The 27,936-nt window shown below is 50.8% G+C and overlaps 2 protein-coding genes across 2 annotated transcripts in view; one reads left to right on the top strand and one right to left on the bottom strand.

Annotated features, from left to right (window-relative positions):
- SPTBN4 (spectrin beta, non-erythrocytic 4) overlaps nucleotides 1–5,613 on the bottom strand; it is a 113,174-nt gene extending 107,561 nt beyond the window's left edge. Inside the window, exon 1 of the mRNA XM_030797442.1 lies at nucleotides 5,255–5,613. The gene's annotated coding sequence lies outside the window, so the exon portion shown is untranslated. The remainder of the gene's footprint in view (nucleotides 1–5,254) is intronic.
- A 1,113-nt stretch (nucleotides 5,614–6,726) lies between these two features.
- BLVRB (biliverdin reductase B) lies at nucleotides 6,727–27,402 on the top strand. Its single transcript, XM_030797444.1, has 5 exons — nucleotides 6,727–6,965; nucleotides 16,515–16,679; nucleotides 16,816–16,905; nucleotides 23,581–23,709; nucleotides 27,146–27,402. The coding sequence occupies exons 1-5, from the start codon at nucleotides 6,887–6,889 to the stop codon at nucleotides 27,301–27,303; spliced, it is 621 nt and encodes a 206-aa protein (XP_030653304.1). The 5' UTR covers nucleotides 6,727–6,886; the 3' UTR covers nucleotides 27,304–27,402.
- Nucleotides 27,403–27,936: the final 534 nt, after the last annotated feature.

Here is a 27,936-nt window from a genome sequence, read left to right as displayed (position 1 = left end):
AAGCCTGGGCAACATGGTGAAACCCTGTCTCTACAAAAAATACAAAAATTGGCCGGGTACGGTGGCTCACACCTGTAATCCCAGCACTTTGGGAGGCAGAGGCGGGCGGATCACCTGAGGTTGGGAGTTCCAGACCAGCCTGACCAACATGGAGAACCCTGTCTCTAATAAAAATACAAAATTCACCAGGCGAGGTGGAGGATGCCTGTAATCCCAGCTACTCGGGAGGCTGAGGCAGGAGAATCACTTGAACCCGGGAGGCGGAGGTTGCGGTGAGCCACGATCATGCCATTGCACTCCAGCCTGGGCAAGAAAAGCGAAACTCTGTCTCAAAAAAAAAAAAAAAAAAAAAATAGCTGGATGTGGTGGCAACGTGCCTGTAATCCCAGCTACTCAGGAGGCTGAGGTGTGAGGATGGCTTGAGCCTGTGAAGTGGAAGTTGCAGTGAGCCAAGATAGTGCCACTGCACTCCAGCCGGGGCAGCAGAGCCAGAAACTGTCTTTAAAAAAAATTTAAAAATTAGCCAAATGTGGTGGTTGCCACCCGTAGTCCCAGCTATTTAGGAGGCTGAGGCAGGAGGATGGCTTGAGCCCAATAAGTCAAGGCTACAGTGATCTATAATAGTGACACTGCACTCCAAACTGGGCAATATGGCGAGACCTTATTTCTAAATAATAATAATAATAATGTTCACCCTCACCACTTCACAGGATGTGATAAAACACATGGCTTAGCCCCTGGCACATATTAGGGCTCAGCAAATTGTCACTGTTATTATTAGAACAATAGAGTTCTGTAATGCACTAATAACAATAATGAACATATTGAACACTTGCACTGTGGTCAGTACTTCATGTACATTGTCTTATTATTTCCACAAATTTAGTTCCCTAACAGTTGGCTATTATTACACCTATTTTACAGAGGAGAAAACTGAGGCACAGAGGAGTTGATCTATTTTTCCAAGGTTACACAGCCAGTAAGTAGCTAGGATTCAAACATAGATGATAGGGCCAGGCGCAGTGGCTCATGCATGTAATCCCAGCACTTTTTGGGGCTGAGATGGGTGGATCACCTGAGGTCAGGAGTTCAAGACCAGCCTGGCCAACATGGTGAAACCCTGTCTCTAAAAATACAAAAATTAGGCCGGGCGTGGTGGCTCACGCTTGTAATCCCAGCACTTTGGGAGGCCGAGGCGGGCGGATCACGAGGTCAGGAGATCGAGACCACAGTGAAACCCCGTCTCTAGTAAAAATACAAAAAAATTAGCCAGGCATGGTGGCGGGCACCTGTAGTCCCAGCTACTCGGAGAGGCTGAGGCAGAAGAATGGCGTGAACCCGGGAGGCAGAGCTTGCAGTGAGCCGAGATTGCGCCACTGCACTCCAGCCTGGGTGACAGAGCGAGACTCCGTCTCAAAAAAAAAAAAAAAAAAAAAAAAAATACAAAAATTAGCTGGGCGTGGTATCGCGCACCTGTAATCCCAGGTACTCAGGAGGCTAAGGCAGGAGAATCGCTTGAACCTGGGAGGTGGAGGCTGCAGTGAGCCGAGATCATGCCAATGCACTCCAGCCTGGGAGACAGAGCAAGACTCCGTCTCAAAAAAAAAAAAAGGTGATAGAATGTTTGCATTAATGGGGCCGGGCACAGTGGCTCCTGCCTGTAATCCCAGCACTTTGGGAGGCCGAGGCAGGCGGATCACGAGGTGAGGAGTTCGAGACCAGCCTGGCCAACATGATGAAACCCCGTCTCTACTGAAAATACAAAAATTAGCTGGGCGTGGTGGCGGGCTACTGTAATCTCAGCTACTCAGGAGGCTGAGGCAGGAGAATCATTTGAACCCAGGAGGTGGAGGTTGCAGTGAGCTGAGATTGTGCCACTGCACTCTATCCTGGGCGACAGAGTAAGACTCCTTCTCAAGAGAAAAAAAAAAAGAAGAAAAAAAAATTAAAGTGGAGGGGGCAGGCACAGTGGCTCATACCTATAATCCCAGCACTTTGGGAGGCCGAGGCAGGTGGATCACTTGAGGTCAGGAGTTCAAGACCAGCCCGGCCAACATGGTGAAACCCTATCTCTACTAAAAATACAAAAATGCGCTGGGCATGGTGGTGCATGCCTGCAATCCCAGCTACTCAGGAGGCTGAGGCAGGAGAATCGCTTGAACCCGGGAAGGCAGAGGTTACAGTGAGCCAAGATGGCACCACTGCACTCCAGCCTGGGCGACAGAGTGAGACTCCGTCTCAAACAAAAATAAAAAAATAAAAATAGGCCAGGCACGGTGGCTCATGCCTGTTATCCTGGCACTTAGGGAGGCCGAGGCGGGTGGATTGCCTGAGCTCAGGGGTTCGAGACCAGTCTGGGCAACTTGGTGAAACTCCATCTCTACTAAAATATAAGAAATTAGCCAGGCATGGCGTTGTGCACCTGTAATCCCAGCTACTCAGGAGACTGAGACAGTAGAATCGCTTGAACCTGGGACATGGAGGTTGCAGTGAGCTGAGATCGCGCCACTGCACTCCAGCCTGGGCGACAGAGTGAGACTCCATCTCAGAAAATATAAAATTAAATCAAATGAAAATAAAAAAATAGAAAACAAAAAATTATTTGAAAAAAGAAGAAATTGGCCAGGCATGGTGGCTCACACCTGTAATCCCAGCACTTTGGGAGGCCAAAGTGGGTGAATCACCTGAGGTCAGGAGTTCCAGACAAGCCTGGCCAACATGGTGAAACCCCACCTCTACTAAAAATATAAAAACTAGCCAGGTATGGTGGTGCATGCCTGTAATCCCAGCTACTTGGGAGGCTGAGACAGGAGAATTGCTTGAACCCAGGAGGCAGAGGTTGCAGTGAGCTGAGATCGCACCACTGCACTCTAGCCTGGGTGAGAGAGTGAGACTCCATCTCAAAAAAAAAAAAAAAAAAAAAAAAAAAAAGAAATTTAAAGGGTTAAGTGACATGAGATGTATCTCCTCTACCTTCTGGGCCCCCAGGCCTGATTCTAAGACTAACAGCTGGGTGCAGTGGCTCACACCTGTAATCCCAGCACTTTGGGAGGCTGAGGCGGGTGGATCACAAGATCAGGAGTTCGAGACCAGCCTGGCCAACATGGCGAAACCCCATCTCTACTAAAAACACAAAAATTAGCTGGGCAAGGTGGCAGGTGCCTATAATCCCAGCTACTCAGGAAGCTGAGGCAGGAGAATTGCTTGAACCCGGGAGGGGAAGGTTGTAGTGAGCCGAGATTGTGCCACTACACTCTAGTCTGGGCGACAGAGTAAGATTCCTTCTCAAAAGAAAAAGGAAAAAAAAAAGACTAACAAAGGAGGAAGTTGGGAGATCAATGTCCTCAAAAGACCCAGACAATTGCCAACCCACTGAATTCTAGGAAGGCAGGGTCTAAGTCTTGGTCAGTAGAGTGAGTAGAGTGGAAATTGTCCCTTAGGGGGACACACTGAAATCCTTTTTTTTTTTTTTTCTGAGACAAGGTGTTGCCCTATCACCCAGGCTAGAGTGCAGTGACGCAATCATAGCTCCCTGTAGCCTCCAACTCTTGCGCTCACGCGATCCTCCTACCTCAGCCTCCTGAGTAGATGGGACTAGAGGCAAGTTCCACCATGACCAGGTAATTTTTGTATTTTTTGTAAAGATGGGGTCTCACTATGTTGCTCAGGCTGGTCTCAAACATCTGGGCTCAAGCTATTTGCCCACTTCAACCTCCCAAAGTGCTGGGGTTACACATGTGAGCCACTGTGCCCAGTCCCAAATCCATTTTTGTTTTTCCCTCCTTCCATGGAAAAGTGAAAGTGAGCACACAGCTACCTACCACCTGTGTGACCTTGGCTGAAATACTTCCACTCTTTGGGCCTTAGTTTGTTCATCTGCAAAATAGTAATGATGGCCCGGCACGGTGGCTCATGCTTGTAATCTCAGCACTTTGGGAGGTCGAGGTAGGTGGATCACTTGAGGCCAGGAATTCGAGACCAGCCTGACCAACATGGCAAAACCTTGTCTTTACTAAAAAAAATACAAAAATTAGCCAGGCGTGGTGGCACGTGTCTGTAGTCCCAGTTACTCGGCAGGCTGAGGCAGGAGAATTGCTTGAACCTGGGGGATGGAGGTTGCAGTGAGCTGAGATCAACCTACTGCACTCCAGCCTGAATGACAGAGTGAAACTCTGTCACACACACAAAAAAAGGGTAGGCCAGGCCTATAATCCCAGCACTTTGAGAGGCCGAGGAGGTGGATGGGTCACCCGAGGTCAAGAGTTGGAGACCAGCCTTACCAACATAGTGAAACGCCATCTCTACCAAAAATTCAAAATTAGCCAGGCGTGGTGGCTCATGCCTGTAATCCCAGCTACTTAGGAGGCTGAGGCAGGAGAACTGCTTGAAGTCGGGAGGCAGAGGTTGCAGTGAGCCGAGATCGCACCATTGCACTCCAACTTGGGTAACAAGAGCAAAACTCCGTCTCAAAAAAAAAAAAAAAAGTAATGATAATCGTACCCGTTTCTTAGCAGTGTTTGAAGAGGTAAGTTATTAACGCAGGGATCATGGTATTTGGTACACTGCAAGCCCTCGATACATGTTCCTTGCATTATTCTTCATTTTTTCCTCACATATCTCAGCAAATCGATTTGCCTCTTCTGGAGTCAGACAGAAATGAGTTCAAGTTCTGCTTTATTCTTGCTGTATCTTTAACCGAGTATCTTTAACTTGGCCTTTCTGTGCCTCAGTTTCCCTCCCTGTTAAACGGTGGTTACAACTGTTTTCTTCAGTGGAGGACACTTAGAGATGCGGAGGCCCTTAGCACTCCTGTTAGCCCTCTGGCCAGGCCGAGGATCAGCTCTGGCCGTAACGCGATTGAATGGGAAGCAAGGGAGCAGGTAATAGGGAAGCCGGGAAGCGGTGTCCTGCGAGCTCCCCCGCCCCACCCCCCCCCCACAAAGGCTGGTGGGGCTCTGGGCTGCGGTGGCATCAGAGGCTTTAACCCTTCCCAGGCCGCGCCTCTCTCCCTGCGGTCCAGACACTGCGCCCAAGGAGGGGGCCTGGGAAGGACAAGGCCTGGGGGTAAGACCCACGCGTGGCGCGGAAGCTAGACCGGGTAGGGGGTTGGGGACTCGTCCTGCCCTCGACCCTTTGCCTCCCTCCAGCCGGGGAGACCCGGGGCTCCAGCCATGCCCCGCGCGCGCGGAGGAGGGATGCTCGCCAGGTGGGGACATGCTTGGGGGAGGGGCTGTCGGCCCCCCTAGCTGCTCACCTGGGCCCGCGGCCGCCAGCGTCGCTGTCTCCGCTGCTCGCCGCGACCGACCGCCCTCCCTGTCGGCGTCCGCTGCCCGGCCTGGCCCGGCCTGGCCCGGCCCGGCCCGGCCCAGCCCGGTTCAGCTCGGCCCCGCCGGCCCGCGGCTCAGTCAGATCCGCATGCGCCGCCGCGCCTCCCTCTCTCGCGCCGCCGCCGAGCTCAGCGCGCCCCCGGGACCCCCTCCCGGCCGCGGGCCCCGCGCCCGCCGCCCGAGGCCCACGCGCAGTCACACCCGGCCGCGGCGTGGGGTGCACGGCTGCACTCGCGCGGGCACGGCGGCGTCACGCGCTGCACACTCCCACGGGGTCACGCTCGCCACGCTGCCATACTCGCGGGGGCCTCGGCGCACAAACTCACCCCCGAATCCACGCGCTCGCGCGCCGTCACTCCCTCCTGTGGGGTCTCACGGGGTCACACCCTCACGCCATCACACGCGGCGTCCACACTGGAACGGTGTCACCCACCACCACACAGATCCAATAGGGTCACCACCGCCCACGCAGCGTCACACACAAATGCACCTGTCACACACAGCCGCACACTCCCTGGCAATCACAAACAGTGTCATAGGCCCACACATCACGCACAGCTTCACAGCCACAGTATCACACACTCTACACACTCGAACCTTCACAGCAGTCGACCCGCACATGCTGCACCACCGCACCTCACACATCATAGTCACAGGGGGTCACAAACAGCAGCGCAACACAGACACCCACAGCCACACACTCGAATGGGGTCCCGGTGTCACACATCCTTACACGAGACATGTGGTGTCACACACTGTCACAGTCTAATAGTCTCACGCTTCCATGTAGCACACCTCACACGTCCCACACCCTATCGTACAGGCTGACGCAGTGTCACCCACGGTGTCACCACAAGGTCACAAAAGAACAGAATCAATGCCTGCCACACGTGGTATCACGCACGTGTAGTCACACTGTAACACGGGATCACACTCAGAGGATGACACAAGGTGTCACCCACAGTCCTGCTTGCCCTCCCGGTCACTGAGTCACACAGGGTCATATAAGTGCATAGGTACGCCGTGACACAGTATCTTACATGCAAGTGCGCACACACACTCTGTCCTCCCTAACTTTCTCCCCTTGCCGGTTGTGGGAGGCCCTGGGGCTTAGAGTGCGCCCCAGATCCGCTCCAGGCTCTGGGAGAGGGGGCGTGAGCTACGAGAGGCTGTGGGCGTGGCTCGCCTGGCCCCGCCCCTCTCCGGGAGGTGGAGTGCGGAGGCAGGGCGCTGAGTGACAAGTTATCTCGGCTCCGTCCACTCCATTTGTTGCTATGTGGAGGCGTGGCCTTCTGTGGCCCCGCCTTCTAGTCTAAGTGGCGGGCAGAGAGGGCGGTGCTGGGCGGTGAGCGAATGCAAGCTGACTCCTGCCCCGCCCACCCGCGTTAGGCCCCGCCCCTTGACCTGAACCGCGGACGGAGCGGGGCTGAGGTGTGGCCCTTCGAGCCAGCTCCGCCCCGTTGTTCCTGCTTGAGTAGGGCAGAGAGCACCGCCCAGCAGCCAGTGGATTCCCGCGCGTGCCGAGACTCTGAGGCCTTGCACCCCTACGATCTCGCAGGATGGCCGTCAAGAAGATCGCGATCTTCGGCGCCACTGGCCAGACCGGGCTCACCACCCTGGCGCAGGCGGTGCAAGCAGGCATGAGCCGGGGCGGGAGGGGCATGTCACGGGACAGACGGGCAGAACTTTAGGAAGGGGCACCGTGGGGCCGGGCCGAGGCTGAATGGGGCCGTGAGCGCCCCAGCCAGGTGTATGAGGACTCAGGGGCCAAAGCAAGTGGCAGCGGGGGCAGAAATGAGGAAAGATGTGAGATCCAAGTTTATGTGAGTCCAAGCCAGAGAGGAATTGGCCCCGGGAGCCCCCGGGAGGACTCCAATGGCACAGTCGTGTGTAAGTCCAGGGCTCTTATGCAATGAGGTTGTCATTATTGTGGTTGTGGTGGTGGTTGTTCGCACTCCCAGAGAGGATTTACTAAGCCGAGCTTGTGCTCTGTCGTCTCTTCACATGAGAGCTTTCAAAATGGAGTGGGAACTAGTATCAGCCTACTTGACAGATGAGAAAACTGAGACCCAGAGAGTGACTTGCCCAATATCGCACAGCTGTTAACTGACAGGACTGGGATTTGAACTCAGCTCATGCTCTTAACCACCACAAGTCCCCAGGCTGGAAACTGAAAAAGTTGGGGGGGCAGGTTGCTGTGAGTACCTAACAGGAAGGAGTCACAGAGAGACATGAGTGAAGACTTGGGGACAGCAGTCCTGGGAAAGTCAATGAGGGCTGAAAATTTGGAGTTGCCCCAGGAGAGAGGGCAGAAAGGGGGATAACCATCCCCCAGCACTCCCTGCCCCCACAGCCCAGACTTGACCAACTCCCAGCTGGGCCTGGGACTTCCAGATATGGGGCCCCACCCTTGCACAGGCCTTGGGGACGCTGAAGATATTGACTATCTGCGTGCCCCAAAAGGGTGGAGGCCACCAGGACCCCACTCTGCTGTCTCCCTTGGAGGGACTCTGAAAGTTCTTCACTAGGTCCATAACTCTCCCCTTCCCCTGGGAGACCCCGTGAGGATCTTGACTTGTGGAGAGTGGGGAGCTGTGGGCCTCTCTGTAAAAACCAGTTTGCTGATAAGCATTTATTCGGGAGTAATGGAGAAGGAAGTAAGAGAGAGAAGTTGAGAGATGCTGAGTCACCTGGAAATCCACTAATTCCACCGAATTCCACTCGCCCACCCTGCTGGTCATAGCTGGGACTGCACTCAGGGGGTTAAGAACTGGAGCCTAGGGAGCTTCAGAGCTGTGGCTGTGAAAAATCTCTTCCCAGCTCTCAGCTTTGCTGTCCCGGTCAGCAAAGGGAAGGGCTGGCCAGGCACGGTGGCTCATGCCTATAATCCCAGCACTTTGGGAGGCCAAGGCGAGAGGATGGCTTGAGGCCAGGAGTTTGAGACTAGCCTGGGCAACATAGCAAGACCCCATCTCTACAAAAATATAAAAAATAAAAATAAATTAGCTGGGCGTGGTGATGCATGCCTGTAGTCCCAGCTACTCAGAAGGCTGAGGTGGGAGGATTGCTTGAGCTCAGGAGTTCAAGGCTACAGTGAGCTATGTTTGCACCACTGCACTCCAGCCTGGGTGACAGGGTGAGACCCTGTCTCTAAAATTTAAAAAAAATACATAAAAAGAAAGAAAAAGAGACTGGGTGCGGTGGCTCACGCCTGTAATCTCAGCACTTTGGGAGGCTGAGGCAGGTGGATCACGAGGTCAGGAGTTCGAGACCAGCCTGGCCAACATAGTGAAACCTCATCTCTACTAAAAATACGAAAAATTAGCGGGGCATGGTGGCGGGCGCCTGTAATCGCAGCTACTTGGGAGACTGAGGCAGGAGAATAGCTTGAACCCGGGAGGCAGAGGTTGTGGTGAGCCGAGATTACGCCACTGCATTCCAGCCTGGGCGACAAGAGCGAAACTCTGTCTCAAAAAAAAAAAAAAAATTAGCTGGGCACAGTGGTATGTGCCTGTAATTCCAGGTACTCGGGAGGCTGAGGCGCAAGAATCGCTTGAACCTGGGAGGTTGCAGTGAGCTAAGATTGCATCACTGCACCACTGCACTCCAGCCTGGGCGACACAGCAAGATGAAAGGAAAGAAGGAAGGAAGAAAGGGAGGGAGGGAGGGAAGGAGGGAAGGAAGGAAGGAAGGGAGGGAAGGAGGGAAGGACGGAGGGAGGGAGGGAGAAAGGGCTTGGATTAACTGGAGTTTACAATGGTTCTGTAGGGCCAAGAGTCTTGACAGGCATGAACTCTGGTGCCAGCCTGCCCACATTCAAGTCACCAGCTCTGCGGCTTACAGCCTGTGTGACCAAATGCCTTGTCATCTGTGTACCTAGATATGCGTAAGATCATGACAAAACTGGTAGTACTTGCCCTAGGGCTCTTGGGATAATTAAATGAGATCTTATATAGGAAGTACTTAGACTAGCATTGAATTTTGCAGTCTCTGGATCAGACTTACTTAGGTAAAAATTCAACCTTCTCTACCTACTAGCTGTGTGATCCTGGCCCGGTTGCCTAAAATTGCCTCAGTTTCCCCATCAATGTGGACAGGATAATGATACCTACCTTGCAGGGTTGTTGCAACCCGATTCTTCTCAAACTGTGAGTTATAGTGAGACCTGAAACATATGGTCACAACGTGTATCAACAATATAGGGTAACAAATGATGACATAGTATCAAAATATATCACATGTTAAAGTATTAGTTTTGTGAAACTCATTTTAATTATATATGTATGGGTTTGTGTACACCAGGTTAGGCAATGAAATCTTTTGTATTGATGGCTGAGATTTTTTTTTTTTTTTTTTTTGAGACGGAGTCCTGCTGTGTCGCCCAGGCTCGAGTGCAGTGGTGTGATCTCAGCTCACTACAAGCGCCGCCTCCCGGGTTCAAGCCATTCTCCTGCCTCAGCCTCCCGAGTAGCTGGGACTACAGGCGCCCGCCACCACGCCCAGCTAATTTTTTTGTATTTTTAGTAGAGACAGGGTTTCACCGTGTTAGCCAGGATGGTCTCTATCTCCTGACCTCGTGATCCGCCCGCCTCGGCCTCCCAAAGTCCTGGAATTACAGGCGTGAGCCACCGCGCCCGGCCAAATTCTACTTATTTATTTATGTTTTTGAGACAGAGTCTTGCTCTGTCACCCAGGCTGGAGTGCAGTGGCACCATCTTGGCTCACTACAACCTCCACCTCCCAGGTTGAAATGATTATCCTGCCTCAGCCTCCCAAGTAGCTGGAACTACAGGCACATGCCACTATACCCAGCTAATTTTTTTGCATTTTTAGTAGAGATGGGTTTTCACCATGTTGGCCAGGCTGGCCTCGAACTCCTGACCTCAGGTGATGCACCCACCTTGGCCTCCCAAAGTGCTGGGATTACAGGCATGAGCCACCACGCCCAGCCAAAATCTGTGAATTCTAAAACAGTGCTTTTTGGTATGGTAGCCAGAAGCCATGTGTGGTTCTCTAAATTTAATGTAAGTTGTGTTAAAATTTTTTTTTTTTTTTTTTTTTTTTTGAGACAGAATGTCTCTCTGTTGTCCAGGCTGGAGTGCAGTGGCATGATCTTGGCTCACTGCACCCTCCGCCTCCCAGGTTCAAGTGATTCTCATGCCTCAGTCTCCTGAGTAGCTGGGACTACAGGTACATGGCCCATGCCCAGCTAATTTTTATGTTTTTAGTCAAGATGGGGTTTCGCCATGTTGCCCAGACTGGTCTTGAACTCCTGGGCTCAAGGAATCCGCCTGCCTCAGCCTCCGATGGTGCAGGGATTACAGGCATGAGCCACCACGCCCAGCTTTTTTTTTTTTTTTTTTTATTAACTCCTTTTACTACCATTCCCAATCTCAGGGATCTCTTTTATAGAGCAATAATCCTATTCTCAAGACAGAGCCCTCATGACCTAATCACTTCCCAAAAGCCCTATTAGAAGCAATACAATCAATTGCTTTGGAGATTAGGTTTCAGCATATGAATTTTGAAGGGCCACAAACATTCAGACTGCAGCAACCTGCTTCTGAATATGTATATACAAACTAGCCGTGGTAGTGCATGCCTATAGTCCCAGCTCCTCGGGAGGGTGAGGTGGGAGGTGGGAGCCTTGGAGGTTAAGGCTGAAGTGAGTTATGATCCCACTACTGCACACTCCGGCCTTGGCAACAGAGCGAGACTCTGTCTCTTAAATAATAATAATAGCTGGGTGCAGTGGCTCATGCCTGTAGTCCTAGCACTTTGGGAGGCTGAGGCAGGTGGATCACTTGAGGTCAGAAGTTTGAGACCACCTGGTCAACATGGTGAAACCCCGTCTCTACTAATAATACAATGGGCCAGGCGCAGTGGCTCACGCCTGTAATCTCAGAACTTTGGGAGGATGAGGCGGGCAGATCACGAGGTCAGGAGTTCAAGACCAGCCCGGCCGACATAGTGAAACCCCATCTCTACTAAAAATACAAAAATTAGCCGGGTGTGGTGGCATGCACCTACAGTCCCAGCTACTCGGGAGGCTGAGACAGGAGAATTACTTGAACCCAGGAGGCAGAGGTTGCAGTGAGCGAGCCAAGACCATGCCATTGCACTCCAGCCTGGGTGACAGAGTGAGACTCCATCTCAAAAATAAAATAAAATAAAATAATAATACAATGATAATAATAATACCTACAATATACTAGGGTTCATTTTAACCAATACAATAGCAGTTAAAGAATGCCCACATTGGCCAGGTGTGGTGGCTCACGCCTGTAATCCCAGTACTTTGGGAGGCCGAGGCAGGCAGATCACAAGGTCAGGAGGTCGAGACCACCCTGGCTAACACGGTGAAACTCCATCTTTTTTTTTTTTTTTTGAGACGGAGTCTCGCTCTATCGCCCAGGCTGGAGTGCAGTGGCGCGATCTCGGCTCACTGCAAGCTCCGCCTCCCGGGTTCACGCCATTCTCCTGCCTCAGCCTCTCCGAGTAGCTGGGACTATAGGCGCCCGCCACCATGCCTGGCTAATTTTTTGTATTTTTTAGTAGAGACGGGGTTTCACCGTGGTCTCGATCTCCTGACCTCGTGATCCGCCCGCCTCGGCCTCCCAAAGTGCTGGGATTACAAGCGTGAGCCACCGCGCCCGGCCGAAACTCCATCTTTACTAAAAATACAAAAAATTCACCGGGGGTTGTGGCGCACACCTTAATCCCAGCTACTCTGGAGGCTGAGGCAGGAGAATCGCTTGAACCTGGGAGGCGGAGGTTGCAGTGAGCTGAGATTGCGCCACTGCACTCTAGCCTGGGCAAGAGAGTGAGACTTCGTCTCAAAAAAAAAAAAAGAAAGAAAGAAAGAAAGAATGCCCATATTGGCCTCATGCAAGCCCCTGCTGCTCCCCCATGTGTGAGGGCAGCACAGATCTTGTGTCATTCCTCTATGAAAGGTGGTCACATAGCATGGGGAGGCTGGTGCTGTGATCCTCAGTTCAGAGATGAGGAAGCTGAGGTCCAATCACGGAAGAGGTTGCATGAGGTTCCTCAGCTGTTAAGTGGCAGAGCTGGAGTCTGGACCGAGGTCCCTGGGGCAGTAATGCCTGTGCTTTTGTATTTATAAGGGTTCAGGGAGATGGCAGAAAATATGACACAGTCCCTGGACCCACAGGGTGCTTGGTTTGCTGCAGGTCAGCATAAAGAGGGCTGTGACAGAGGAAGTACAAGTTACTGGGGGGACCAGGTAAAGAGGGTAAAGGGTGTTCCAGGCAGAGGGCACAGCACGTGCAAAGTCCAGGAGGCAGGAAGCAGCACCATGCATTTGAGGAACCGAAAGAAGAGCAGTTGGGGCTGGGTGCAGTGGCTCATGCCTGTAATCCCAACACTTTGGGGGGCTGAGGCAGGTGGATCACGAGGTCAGGAGTTCCAGACCAGCCTGGCTAACATCGTGAAACCCCATCTCTACTAAAAATACAAAAAAATTAGCCAGGCATGGTGGCAGGTGCCTGTAATCACAGCTACTCAGGAGGCTGAGGCAGGAGAATCGCTTGAACCCATGAGATGGAGGTTGCAGTGAGCCGAGACTGTGCCAGTGCACTCCAGCCTGGGCGACAGAGCGAGACTCCGTCTCAAAAGAAAGAAAAAAAAAGGTGCTATGGGTAAAGAGGGCAGAGGCTTCAGCAGCAGAGGCTGGAGAGGAGGGGCCTGGAAGGCTGGCATGAGGAGCATGGGTTTTATCACAGTGCATTTCAGGCTTGCGGGAGGCAACTGAGCAGGGAGGCACTTAAATATTACTGTGGAAAACTCTGTCTGGCTGCTGTGTGGAATATGGATTGGAGAGGGCAGGACTGGGTCCCAGAGCCCAGGGAGGACCCAGGAAAGGGACCAGGAAGGAGACGTAGGCCTGGACCAGGCCAGGAGATACAGTCACAAAATGGTTAAAAGGTGTAATAGGCCAGGCTCGGTAGCTCATGCCTGTAATCCCAGCACTTTGGGAGGCCATGCCAGGCAGATTACTTGAGCCCAGGAGTTCGAGACCAGCCTGGCCAACATGCAAAACCCCATCTCTTTTTTAAATTTTGTTATTGTATCTTTCTGGGTTTTTTTTGTTTTTTGTGTTTATTGTTGTTGTTGTTTGTTTGTTTGTTTGAGACGGAGTTTCGCTCTTGTTGCCCAGGCTGGCGTGCAATGGCACAATCTCAGCTGACTGCAATCTCTACCTCCTGGGTTCAAGCGATTCTCCTGCCTCAGCCTCCCGAGTAGCTGGGATTACAGGCATGCGCCACCATGCTTGGCTAATTTTGTATTTTTAGTAGAGGCGGGGTTTCCCCATGTTGGTCAGGCTGGTCTTGGACTTCCAACCTCAGGTGATCCACCTGCCTTGGCCTCCCAAAGTGCTGGGATTACAGGCGTGAGCCATCGCACCCAGCACCCGGTAGCTCTTATTTCTGTGCCAGGTAGTAGCCTAAACTTTTTGTTTATTTTATTTTATTTTATTTTATTTTATTTTATTTTATTTTATTTTTGAGACAGAGTCTCGTTCTGTAGCCCAGGCTGGAGTGCAATGGTGCAATCATAGCTCACTACAGCCTCAGCCACCTGCATAGCTGAGACTACAGGTTGCGCCAGCACACCTGGTTAGATTTTTTTATTTTTTTGCAGAGACGGGGTTTCACTATGTTGCCCAGTCTGGTCTCAAACTCCTGGCCTCAAACAATCTTCCTGTCTTGGCCTCCCAAAGCACTGGGATTATAATAGGCATCAGCCCAGGAATTTGAGGTTACAGTGAGCTATGATTGGCGCCCCTGCACTCCAGCCTGGGCAACAGAGCAAGACCCTGTCTCTAAATATATATATATATATGTTGCTATTACAGTATATCCAAATGTTAACATCCTTTGCCAATGTTTAAAACAAAGGAAGAAATGTGTTAGTTGTGAACTTTTTTTTTTTTTTTTTTGAGACGGAGTCTTGCTCTGTCACCCAGGCTGGAGTGCAGTGGCGCGATCTCGGCTCACTGCAAGCTCCGCCTCCCGGGTTCACGCCATTCTCCTGCCTCAGCCTCTCCGAGTAGCTGGGACTACAGGCGCCCGCCACCACGCCCGGCTAATTTTTTGTATTTTTAGTAGAGACGGGGTTTCACCGTGGCCTCGATCTCCTGACCTCGTGATCCACCTGCCTCGGCCTCCCAAAGTGCTGGGATTACAAGCGTGAGCCACCGCGCCCGGCCAGTTGTGAACTTTAAAATGTGTGTGTGTGTTGAAGAGAAACAAAATTATCCAAAATTCTTTTGGGAAGGAACATACTAAGACAATATTAAAAATCTTTAATGACCACTAAAGGAGGGCTGGGCTTCCCAGCAGTAAGGCTAGGCAGCAGGGGCTAGGACCAATCCCAGCACTGGTCAGTCTGTAGGCAACCCATGTCCTCCTCAGGACCTCAATTTCTTCCAGGACCATGGATGGGAGACAGAGACCAGTGCAATGCCTGCATTAACCCTTTAGTTGTTAGAGGGTAGGGAAGTTGCTGGCTGGGTACAGTGGCTTACGCCTGTAATCCCAGCACTTTGGGAGGCCAAGGTGGGTGGGTCACCTGAGGTTATGAGTTCAAGACCAGCCTGGCCAACATGGTGAAATCTTATCTCTACTAGAAACACAAAAATTAGCTGGATGTGGTGGCATGCGCCTGTAGTCCCAGCTACTCAGGAGGCTGAGGCAGAAGAATCGCTTGAACCTGGGAGGCGGAGGTTGCAGTGAGCTGAGATCATGCCACTGTGTTCCAGCCTGGGCAACAGAGTGAGACTCTATCTCAAAAAAATTAATAATGATAGCCAGGTGTGGTGGCACGTGCCTGTAGTCCTAGCTACTCAGGAGGCTGAAGCAGAAGAATCGCTTGAACCCTGGAGGCAGAGGTTGCAGTGAGCCGAGATTGTGCCACTGCACTCTAGCCAGGGTTACAGAGTGAGATTCCGTCTCAAAAAATAATAATAATAGGCCGGGCGCGGTGGCTCACGCTTGTAATCCCAGCACTTTGGGAGGCCGAGGCGGGCGGATCACGAGGTCAGGAGATCGAGATCACGGTGAAACCCCGTCTCTACTAAAAATACAAAAAAATTAGCCGGGCGTGGTGGCGGGCGCCTGTAGTCCCAGCTACTCAGAGAGGCTGAGGCAGGAGAATGGCGTGAACCCGGGAGGCGGAGCTTGCAGTGAGCCGAGATCGCGCCACCGCACTCCAGCCTGGGCGACAGAGCGAGACTCCGTCTCAAAAAAAAAAAAAAAAAAAAAATAATAATAATAATAATAAATAGAAGGTAAGGAAGTTGTAGGGTGTGGTGCTTGGAGGCTTCAGTTCAGATTATTTATGAATTATCGTGAAGATATGGTCTTTTTTTTTTTTTTTGAGATAGAGTCTCGCATTGTCACCTAGGCTGGAGTGCACTGGCTCAATCTCTGCTCACTGCAACCTCCGCCTCTCGGGTCAAATGATTCTTTTGCCTCAGCTTCCCAAGTACTTGGGATTACAGGTATGTGCCACCATGCCCGGCTAATTTTGTATTTTTGTAGTGATGGGGTTTCATCATGTTGTCCAGGCTGGTCTCAAACTCCTGACCTCAGGTGATCTGCCCGCCTCAGCCTCCCAAAGTGCTGAGGTTACAGGCGTGAGCCACCGTGCCTGGCCAAGGTATGGTCTATTTTAATAATCAGCCCAATACTAAGCATCAATTGTAGGTATGCCAGCAAAAATGTTTGAAGGCCACGGCTCAGTGGCTTATGGGGAGGCGGAGGCAGGCAGATCACCTGAGCCCAGGAGTTCAAGACCAGCCTGGGCAACATGGCAAAACCCCTTCTCTACAAAAAATTGCAAAATTAGCTGGGTGTGGTGGTGCGCACTGTGGTCCCAGCTACTTGGGGTGCTGAGATGGGAGGATCAGTTGAACCCTGGAGGTTGAGGCTGCAGTGAGCTGTGATTGCACCACTGCACAGCAGCCTGGGCAAGTGAGCAAGACTCTGTCTCAAAAACAAAACAAACAAAAACAAAAAACCAAAAATGTTTGAAGACCACTTCCCCAGAACAGAGGAGGGGATGGATTTGAGAGTTCATGGTGGCTTCTAGGACCCAGCCCCTGGAGCCCAAGAGTGCCAGCCCACAAGCCCACTGACCAGGCTCTCTGCTCCTCTTTGCCCACAGGTTACGAAGTGACAGTGCTGGTGCGGGACTCCTCCAGGCTGCCATCAGAGGGGCCCCAGCCGGCCCACGTGGTAGTGGGGGACGTTCTGCAGGCAGCCGATGTGGACAAGACCGTGGCTGGGCAGGACGCTGTCATCGTGCTGCTGGGCACCCGCAATGACCTCAGTACTGAGCCCCCCCTCTGCCCACGGCCTTCCCCTACACCTCGGCCCCCAGCACCACCCCCGCCCCCGGCCCCGCCCCTGCCACCCCTGCCGCCGCCGCCGCCCACCAGTGACAGCCACTCTCTGTCCCCTCTAAGGTCCCACGACAGTGATGTCCGAGGGCGCCCGGAACATTGTGGCAGCCATGAAGGCTCATGGTGTGGACAAGGTCGTGGCCTGCACCTCGGGTGGGTGGTGGGATCATGGAGGTGGGGCTGAACTGGGGGGTACTGGGGAGGCAGCCCAGGGGCCTCTGAAAGGTGACGCTGAAGCCATTCCATGTTACTGTGCATTTACTGAGCACCAGCTGTGTGCCTGAACCTTACTGGGTGATGCTGGGGACACAGTGGTGACCTGTACAGCCCTGGGCCCTGCACACACAAGTCTCACAGATAGGAGAGAGGTGGTAAACAGATCCATGATCAAGCTGACATCCAGATCATCAGAGCTGGGATGGGGGAGGCAGGCAGAGGGGATAGGGCCACAATGGGAGAAACTACAGGACTATGGGAGCACAGAGGAGGCGTCTGGCTCAGGCTGAGAGAGGTCAGGGTGGGCCTCCCAGAGGAAGTGATAGAGCTGTGGATCTATACTAGGTCTCTGCCCTCACAGAGCTCCCGATTATGGGGACACGGACATTAAGCAAATAGTTGTCCTGTATAATTATTTATTTATTTATTTTTAGTTATTTTGAGGTTTGTTTGAGATGGAGTCTTGCTCTGATGCCCAGGCTGGAGTGCAGTGGCGTGATCTTGGGTCCCTGCAACCTCTGCCTCCTGGGTTCAAGTGATTCTCTTGCCTCTGCCTCCCAAGTAGCTGGGACTACAGGCGTGCACCACCACGCCCAGCTAATTTTTGTATCCTTAGTAGAGACAGGGTTTCACCATGTTGGCCAGGCTGGTCTCGAACTCCTGACCTCAATTGTGTTTCATGACACAAATTGCCTCCCTGGAAAGGGACGTGACATGAGGGAGGGCTGCCTGATGATTGTAATTACACTCCAGGCAGAGGACAAAGCAAGCAAAGAGGCCTGGAGGCCAGACCTAGTTGGAGGGTAGGAAGCAAAATCATTTATGGCTTTTTTCCTCAAGCTTTGAAGTGGAAAAGTAATACACAAGTAAACTTGCGATTTCAGAATGGTTCACTTTTTTTTTTTTTTTTTTTGAGACATTCTGTCACCCAGGCTGGAGTGCAGTGGCGCAACCATGGCTCACTGCAGCCTCAACCTGGGTTCAAGTGATCCTCCCCACTGCAGCCTCCCAAGCGGCTGGGACTATAGGCATGCATGCACCACCACACCTGGCTAATTTTTTGATATTTTTGTAGAGACAAGGTCTTACTTTTGTTTGCAGATTGGAATGGTCTGCTGTTAATTTTTTTTTTATTTTTTCTCCCATGTCTTTTTTCTTTGAGATGAAGTCTCACTCCATTGCCCAGGCTGGAGTGCAGTGGTGTGATATCAGCTCACTGCAACTGCCACTCCACCTCCCGGGTTCATGGTGCCTGGGACCAAGATCGTGGCCTGCAGTGATTCTCCTGCCCCAGCCTCCTGAGTAGCTGGGATTACAGGCGCCTGCCACCATGCCTTGCTAATTTTTGTATTTTTGGTAGAGACAAGGTTTCGCCATGTTGGCCAGGCTGATGTTGAACTCCTGGCCTCAAGCAGTCCTCCCACCTCGGCCTTCCAAAGTGCTGAGATTACAGGTATAAGCCACCACGTCCAGACTCTCCCATGTCTTAAAAACCAATTTAAGTGGTTAAGTTTTGCTTCCATGAAAAAGACAAACCTGTAAAATTGATTTAATTTGCTTTCTTTTTTTCATTTTTTTTTTTGTTTAGATTGTTTTCTAAATATTAAAGTCTCAGGTGTGCCAGGATTTTTTTTTTTTTAATTAAAAAAAAACAAAGAGACAAGGTCTCACTCTGTCACCCAGGCTGGAGTGCAGTGGCCTGATCATAGCTCATTGTACCCTTGAACCCCTGGGCTCAAGGAATCCCCTCACTTTAGCCACTCAAATAGCTGAGACAACAGGTATGAGCCATTGAGTCCAGCTTAACTTTTCATTTGGAAATGATCTTAAACTTACAGAAAAATTGAAACGACACCAGGACACCTACCATCCTCTGTTCACAGACACACAGTGTTTTTTTTCTGACCCATTTGAAGTTAGCTTACATACATCATGGCTGCTTACTTCAGTGTGTAGGTCCTCAATATACTTTTTAACTTTTTATTATAAAAATTTTTAAACAGAAAAGTTAATAGTCCTGTGAACAACCATATTCCTTTTCTTCTTTTAAGTTTGTATCTGTCTATCTATTTATTTATTTATTTTGAGACTGGGTTATAAGGCTGGCTAAGTTTTGTATTTTTGGTAGAGATAGGGTTTCGCCATGTTGCCCAGGCTGGTCCCGAACTCCTGGACTCAAGCAATCCGCCGGCCTCAGCCTCTCAAAGTGCTGGGATTACACCTGAGCCACCGCACCTGACCAACAGCCATATTCCTGATTTTAAAATTGTGATTGTGTTTTGTAATTGGTTTATCTATGCACATACACATACACAAATAGATTTTGTTTTTGTTCTCCTAAACTATTTGGGTTTTTTGTTTGTTTTTATTTGAGACGGAGTCTCACTCTGTCACCCAGGCTGGAATACAGTGGCGTGATCTCGGCTCACTGCAACATCCACCTCCTGGGTTCAAGGGATTCTCCTGCCTCAGCCTCCTGAGTAGCTGGGATTACAGGTGCCTGCCACCACATCTGGTTAATTTTGTGTGTGTGTATTTTTAGTATAGATGGGGTTTCACCATATTGGCCAGGCTGGTCTAGAACTCCTGACCTCGAGTGATCTGGCCTCCCAAAGCGCTGGATTACAGGCATGAGCCACTGCGCCTGGACTTCCTAAACCATTTGAAATGGAGTTGCACACCTACAGACACCTTCGGCAAGTCCCAAGAAAAAGGACCTTTCTCTTCCAGCACCACAGTGCTATTGTCACACTTTAATTATCTTCCAGCCTTTAATTATTAGAGTTTAATCTTCCCTCCATATTCAAATGTCAAGGTAAAAGATTAGAAAGATTTTTGTCATCTGAGGAGCTTGGAGTTTATCCATTAGGGCTTGGGGAGGATTGTTTTTTATGGAGGCATCTGAGAGGATTAGAAAGAAACCCAGAGTAAGGCCAGGCACAGTGGCTCACGCCTGTAATCCCAGCACTTTGAGAGGCCAAGGTGGGCGGATTGCTTGAGTCCAGGAGTACAGGACCAGTCTGGGCAACATAGCAAAACTCCATCTCTACAAAAAAAAATTCAAAAAATTAGCTGGGTGTGGTGGTACACACCTGTGGTCCCCACTACTTGGGAAGCTTAGGTGGAGGATCCTTTGAGCCTAGAAGGCAGAGGTTGCAATGAGCCGTGATGGCACCACTGCACTCCAGCCTGGGCGACAGAGCGAGACTGCCTCAAAAAAAAAAAAAAAAAAGAAAAAGAAAAAAGAAAGAAACCGAGGGTAAGTTAGAGACTGGATTTGAGATTGTGAACTGGAGACTGGAGGCTGCAGACAAAAACCCACTTCACTGGCCGGGCGCGGTGGCTCACGCTTGTAATCCCAGCACTTTGGGAGGCCGAGGCGGGCGGATCACGAGGTCAGGAGATCGAGACCACAGTGAAACCCTGTCTCTACTAAAAATACAAAAAAATTAGCCGGGCGTGGTGGCGGGCGCCTGTAGTCCCAGCTACTCGGAGAGGCTGAGGCAGGAGAATGGCGTGAACTCGGGAGGCGGAGCTTGCAGTGAGCCGAGATCGGGCCACTGCACTCCAGCCTGGGTGATAGAGCAAGACTCCGTCTCAAAAAAAAAAAAAAAAAAAAAAAAAAAAAAAAAAAAAAAAAACCCACTTCACACTCTGCACCACAGTTTTCTCATCTGTAAAGAGGAAATCCTAGGCCAGGCGCAGTGGCTCACGCTGTAATCCCAGCACTTTAGGAGGCTAAGGCAGGTGGATCGCTTGAGGTCAGGAGTTCGAGACCAGCCTGGCCAACATGGTGAAACCCCATCTCTACCAAAAATACAAAAACTAGCCGGGTGTGGTGGCCCACGTCTGTAATCCCAGCTACTCAGGAGGCTTAGGCAGGAGAATCACTTGAAACTTGTAGGTGGAGGTTGCAGTGAGCATGATGTGATCATAGCTCGCTACGGCCTCCAACTCCTAGGCTCAAGGGATCCTCCTGAATAGCTGAGACCACAGGCATGGGCCACCATGCCCATCTAATTTTTAAAATTTTTTTTAAATTTTAAAAGGGTCTGGCTATGTTGCCCAGGCTGGTCTCTGTGACACACCTTTTTATAACCACTAACATTACTCAAACTATTTATTTATTTATTTATTTGAGACAAGGTCTTGCTCTATTGTCCAGGCTGGAGTGCAGTGGTGCAATCACAGCTCACTGCAGCCTCGAACTCCTGAGCTCAAGCGATCCTCTCGCCTCAGCCTTCTAGGAAGCTAAGACCACAGGTGTGGATCCCTACGCCTGGCTAATTTTTTAATTTTTTGTAGAGACGGGTCTCACCATCATACCCAGGTGAGTCTAGAACTGCTGGGCTCAACTGATCCTCCTACCTCAGCCTCCCAAAGTGCTGGGATTATAGGTGTGAGCCACTCTGCCCAGGCTTTGAACAATTTATATCATCCCAGTTTGCACATGAGGAAACAGGAAGCTGGCCAGTGGTCGATCCAGAACTTGACTTTAGGCAAAACCCAAGCTCTTTAACTATTCACCAAACTGCTCCTAAAAATATTTAGCATAGTTCTTAGCTTGAGGTAAAAGTTCTATAAATGTCAGCTGGTATAGCTTGGCCAAGTTATAGCTTGTTGAAAGCTAATTCCTGAACAAATATTCAGTAAGTACCTACAATGTTCCAGATGCTTCTAAGGGCTGGGATTGGAGCAGGAAATGTGATAGAGTCACAGGATAACTCTAGGGTGTGGTGGCAGGGGAAGGGTCCTAGGGAGAAAACAAGGCCCCAAGAAAAGGGATTGGTAAACTGCGCTGGGGGAGACGGGATTTTGCGATTTTAAACAGGACAGTCAAGAAAAGCTGCATGGAAAGGTGACCTTTGAGCAAAGTCTGCAAAGAAAACAGGGAGCCATGTGACTACGAGAGGGAAATGGCAGAGTCCTGGGTCACACCTGTAATCACAGTACTTTAGGAGGTCGAGGTGGGAGGATCGCTTAAGCCCGGGAGTTCAAAACTAGCCTGGGCAACTTGGTAAGACCTCCATCGCTACAAAAAAATTTTTTTTTCTTTTTCTTTTGACACGGAGTCTTGCTCTGTCACCCAGGCTGGAGTGCAATGGCACGATCTCGGCTCACTGCAACCTCTGCCTCCCAGGTTCAGGGGATTCTCCTGCCTCAGCTTCCTGAAAATAGCTGGGATTACAGGCATGCACCACGATACCTGGCTAATTTTTGTTTTTTTGTTGTTGTTTTGTTTTGTTCTGCTTTGTTTTTGAGATGGAGTCTTGCTCTGTCTCCCAAGCTGGAGTGCAGTGGCGCGATCTCGGCTCACTGCAACCTCCGCCTCAAGGGTTCAAGCGATTCTCCAACCTCAGCCTCCTGAGTAGCTAGGACTACAGGCATGCACCACCACGCCCGGCTAATTTTTGTATTTTTAGTAGAGACGGGGTTTCACCATGTTGGCCAGGCTGGTCTCGAACTCCTAACCTCAGGTGATCTGTTCTCCTCAGTCTCCCAAAGTGCTGGGATTACAGGGGTGAGGCACCAGACCCGGCCTAAAAAAATTTTTTTTAAATTAGCCAGGCTTGGCCGGGATTGCGCCATTGCACTGCAGCCTGGGTGACAAGAGGGAAACTGTCTCAAAAAAAAAAAAAAAAGTGGGGTTTGGTGGCTCGCCCCTGTGGTCCCAGCTCCTCAGGAGGCTAAGACAGGAGGATCACTTCAGCCCAGAAAGTCAAGGCTGCAGTGAGTGGTGTTCACGCCACTGTCCTCCAGCCTGGACAACAGAATGAGACCGTCTCAGAGAAAATAAAAAAGAGGGAAATGCATCAGGGGCAGAGGAATCAGACATTGCCAAGGCTGGCAGGCAGAACCTGGCTGGAGCAGAAGCGTGTAAGAGAGAGTGGTAGGCAGGGATGTCAGAGAGCTGATGGGGCCATATCAGGTGGGGCCTTGAGGGCTGGCCATGGGGACTTTGCTTCTATCCTGAGTGAGATGGAGCTATGGATGTGAACTGACAGGGGTGTTCACGGGCTCCTTGAGAGGAGGGAAGGAGGGGCTGAGAGACCAGAGAGCAGGCTGCTGGGCTGGTCCAGGCAAGAGGTAACAGTGGACAGGACCAGGCGGAGTGAGAAGAGGTCAGATTTGGAATTATTGTGATCAGTAGACAGCTCTTACCTGGGGTGTGAGGGAAAGAGGAGGCCCAGAGGACTCCCCTGTTTTTGCAACTGGAAAGCAATGGTGAGCCATGGCAGGGTTTTGTCCTGGCATCAAGACAAGCGAGCCCTTGGCTGGGCGCAGTGGCTCATGCCTGTAATTCCAGCACTCTGGGAGGTGGAGGAGGTGGATCACCTGAGGTCAGGAGTTTGAGACCAGCCTGGCCAACATGGCATAACCCTGTCTGTACTAAAAACACAAAAATTAGCCAGGCCTGGTGGTGTGCACCTGTAATCTCAGCTACTGGGGAGGCTGAGGCAGGAGAATTGCTTGAACCCAGGAGGCAGAGTTTGTAGTGAGCCGAGATTGCACCACTGCACTCAGCCTGGGTGACAAAGCGACACTCTGTCTCAAAAAAAAAAAAAAAAGATAAGAGAGCCCAGGCTGATCCTGCCCTGTGTTCCCCTCCAGCTTTCCTGCTCTGGGACCCTACCAAGGTGCCCCCACGACTGCAGGCTGTGACCGATGACCACATCCGGATGCACAAGGTGCTGCAGGAATCAGGCCTGAAGTACGTGGCTGTGATGCCGCCACACATAGGTAAGCAGGGCAGGGACCTGGTGGCACCAATGCCATCTGCCTGTTCCCTTCTGCCCTCTGGGGATATCTGCAAGGCCTTCCCTGACCACCCTAAAATTGCAAACCTTCCTATGATATTGTGACATATATATTTGGCCTTTATCCCTGTTTCTTGGCATACAACTCCTAAAATCCTTAGAATCTCCAAAATGATAAATGTCTTTTTCTATGCTAATGAGTTTACTGAGAGCTGGCAGCCCCTAGGCAGCTTCAGGTCTGGTCACCAGAAAGACTAAGGCTGGATTAGAGGGTTGGGACTCTCCCCTCTGGGGAATGGTGAGGGATTGAAGGTTGAGGGGATTACCACTGGCTAATGGTTTAATCTATTATGTCCATGGATTCTGGGGCCCCAGCCTCCTGAGTAGCTGGGATTATAGGCCTGCATCACCATGCCCGGCCATGGCTTACATTTCTAGTATGGGAGATAGAGATTAGATAGATAGATAGATAGATAGATAGATAGATAGATAGATAGGCCAGTCATGGTGGTTCACACCTGTAATCCCATCACTTTGGGAAGCCAAGATGGGAGGATCGCTTCAGCCCAGGAGTTTGAGACCAGCCTGGGCAACATAGACTTATCTCTCCAAAAAAAAAGAAAAAAAAAAATTAGCTGGGCGTGGTGGCACACACCTGTGGTCCCAGCTACTGGGAGGCGGGAGGATGGCTTGAGCCCAGGAGATCAAGGCTGCAATGAGCTGCGATAGAGCTGCTGTACTCCAGCCTGGACAATGGAGTGAGACCCTGTCTAAAAAAAAAGAAAAACACAAGAAAAGATAGATATTAATGGCCGGGTGCGGTGGCTCACGCCTGTAATCCCAGGACTTTGAGAGGCCGAGGTGGGCAGATCACGAGGTCAGGAGATCAAGACCATCCTGGCTAACATGGTGAAACCCCATTCTCCTGCCTCAGCCTCCTGAGTAGCTGGGACTACAGGCACCCCCCACCACACCCGGCTAATTTTTTTTTTTTTTTTTTTTTTGAGACGGAGTCTTGCTCTGTTGCCCAGGCTGGAGTGCAGTGGCGCAATCTCGGCTCACCGCAAGCTCCGCCTCCCGGGTTCACGCCATTCTCCTGCCTCAGCCTCCCAAGTCGCTGGGACTACAGGCGCCCACCACCACGCCTGGCTAATTTTTTGTATTTTTAGTAGAGATGGGGTTTCACTGTGTTAGCCAGGATGGTCTCGATCTCCTGACCTCGTGATCCGCCCGCCTCAGCCTCCCAAAGTGCTGGGATTACAGACATGAGCCACCACGCCTGGCTTTTTTTTTTTTTTCTTTTTGATACAGAGTCTTTCTCTCTCGCCAGGCTGGAGTGCAGTGGCGCGATCTTGGCTCACTGCAACCTTTTGCCTCCTGGGTTCAAGTGATTCTCCTGCCTCAGCCCCCCGAATAGCTGGGACTACAGGCGTGCGCTACCATGCCCAGCTAATTTTTGTATTTTTAGTAGAGACGGGGTTTCACCATATTGGCCAGGATGGTCTCGATCTCTTGACCTCGTGATCCGCCCACCTTGGCCTCCCAAAGTGCTGGGATTACAGGCGTGAGCCACGGCGCTCAGCCAAGTGTGTGAAAACTTTCAAACCTCCCGAGTTGAAAGCATTAAAGGTTTATGAATACACATAAGCCCTTTGTTTAGGTTCAATGCTTAGCATTTTGTCCTGTTCTCTCTCCCTCTCTCCTCCTGTCTCTCTCTCCATGAATATATAGATAGATTTTGCTGAATATATTGTGAAAAAATATATGCATATATATATTTGGCTTAATCATTTGAGAGGAATTGCAACATTGTCACACTTCACTCCTAAATACCTAGACAGCCATCTCCTAAAAGAAAGATATTTGCACACAAAACATGATCACACCTAAGGAAAGTGACATTTACTCTGTCATATCATTTAGTATCTACTGCATAGTAAAATTTCCCCAACTGTCAGGCCAGCGTGGTGGCTCACATCTGTAATCCCAGCACTTTGGGAGGCTGAGGCAGGTGGATCTCTTGAGGTCAGGAGTTCGAGACCAGCCTGGCCAACATGGTGAGACCCTGTCTCTACTAAAAATACAAAAATTAGCCAGGTGTGGTGGTGGACACCTGTAATCTCAGATACTCGGGAGACTGAGGCACAAGAATTGCTTGAACCTGGGAGGCGGAGGTTGCAGTGAGCCAAGATTGTGCCACTGCACTCCAGCCTGGGTGACAGAGCAAGACTCTGTATCCAAAAAAAAAAAAAAATTCAACCCACCCTGCCCTTTTTCTTTAAGTTTCTCATAACATCAACCAGGCCAGGTGACTTTAAAGGCCCACATTCTGGATTTTTCTAGCTGTTTTGTCACGGATTCAGATTAAACATGTTGGGCAGGAATGCCACATGGGTGAAGGTGTGTGTTCCTTTTTTTTTTTTTTTTTTTTGAGACAGGGTCTCCCTCTGTTGCCCAGGCTGGAGTGCAATGGCACAATCTTGGCTCACTGCAACCTCCGCCTCCTGGGCTCAAGTGATTCTCCTGCCCAAGTAGCTAGGACTACAGGCATAAGCCACCACACCCAGCGAATTTTTGCATTTTTTGTAGAGATGCGGTTTTGCCTTGTTGGCTGGTCTCAAACTCTTGAGCTCAAGTGATCCCCCCACCTTGGCCTCCCAAAGTGCTGAGATTACAGGCTTGAGCCACCGTGCCCAGCCAGGGCAGGAGCTTCCTGTCTGCTTTGTCCCAAGGAAACACACAGCCAAGGGTGTGTGTTCCATACTGTGCATAATTCCAGCCTGTCTCTGTTTGGGTGATGGTATATTTTTATCCCTAAGTTTAGTTGGTTACTGTCAGATATTTTATATATATATGTATATTTGTTGTTGTTGTTAGATACAAGGTCTTGCTCTGTCGTCCAGGCTGGAGTGCAGTGTCACGATCATGGCTCACTGCAGCTTCAACTTCCCTGGCTCAAGCAATTCTCCAGCCTTAGCCTCCTGAGTAGTTGGGTCTACCGGGGCATGCCACTGCACCCGGCTGATTTTTGTATTTTTAGTGGACTCAGGGTCTCCCTGTGTTGCCCAATCTAGTTTCAAGCTCCTGGGCTTGAGTGATACTCCCGTCTCAGCCTCCCAAAGTGCCAGGATTACAGGCATGAGCCACCGCCACTGGCCAGGGCAGGAGATTCCTGTCTGCTTTGTCCCTTGCTTGGGTGCCCAGCACCTGGCCACATAATAGGTAATCAATAAGGATTTCTCGAATGAATGAAGCAAAGGATATAGATGAGCACCTGCATATGGAAAGTCCATTCTTGGCTGTGACACCACCCAGGCTGGACACACAGTAGGCACCCTGGGAAGGTCTTTCTGGGGGTCGAATTTTGGGGGAAGGGAAAGGTGTCTGCTTCACCCAGCCCCTCTGTCTTTACTTCACAGGAGACCAGCCCCTAACTGGGGCGTACACAGTGACCCTGGATGGACGAGGGCCCTCAAGGGTCATCTCCAAACATGACCTGGGCCATTTCATGCTGCGTTGCCTCACTACCGATGAGTATGATGGACACAGCACCTACCCCTCCCACCAGTACCAGTAGCACTCTGTCCCATCTGGGAGGGTTGCATTCTCGGACATGAGGAGCAAAGGAAGGGGGCAATAAATGTTGAGCCAAGAGCTTCAAATTACTCTAGAGAAACCGACTCTGTGACTGCTCTCTCTGCCTCTGTCTGAGTATTTTGGTGTGTCTGCCTGCCTCTGTGTAAGATTTGCTTGGTATGCATTCATTCATTTGTTCAGTAACAGTTTATTTTTATTTTTTTATTTTTTTGAGATGGAGTTTTGCTCTGTCGCCCAGGCTGGAGTGCAGTGGTGCAATCTGGCTCACTGCAAGCTCCGCCTCCCAGGTTCACACCATTCTCCTACCTCAGCCTCCTGAGTAGCTGGGACTACAGGCGCCCACTACCACACCCTGTTAATTTTTTGTATTTTTAGTAGAGACGGGGTTTCACTGTGTTAGCCAGGATGGTCTCGATCTCCTGACCTCGTGATCCACCTGCCTCGGCCTCCCAAAGTGCTGGGATCACAGGCGTGAGCCACTGCGCCCAGCCCAGTAACAGTTTATTGAGTCTGGCCAGGCATGGTGGCTCATGCTTGGAATCCCAGCACATTGGGAGGCCGAGGCGAGTAGATCACTTGAGGTCAGGAGTTCAAGACCAGCCTGGCCAACATG

This window comes from Nomascus leucogenys, chromosome 17, assembly GCF_006542625.1.
Source record: "Nomascus leucogenys isolate Asia chromosome 17, Asia_NLE_v1, whole genome shotgun sequence".
Taxonomy (NCBI): domain Eukaryota; kingdom Metazoa; phylum Chordata; class Mammalia; order Primates; family Hylobatidae; genus Nomascus; species Nomascus leucogenys.
The sequence above is the reverse complement of the archived record's forward strand: the minus strand, read 5'-3'. Positions and strand labels throughout refer to the sequence as shown.

Excerpts from the sequence above, each read along its gene's own strand:
- BLVRB (XM_030797444.1), top strand. The coding sequence starts at position 6,887 with ATGGCCGTCAAGAAGATCGCGATCTTCGGCGCCACTGGCCAGACCGGG. Across the intron at positions 16,906-23,580 it reads GGTCGTGGCCTGCACCTCGG|CTTTCCTGCTCTGGGACCCT; the intron begins GTGGGTGGTGGG and ends GTTCCCCTCCAG. Across the intron at positions 23,710-27,145 it reads TGTGATGCCGCCACACATAG|GAGACCAGCCCCTAACTGGG; the intron begins GTAAGCAGGGCA and ends TTTACTTCACAG.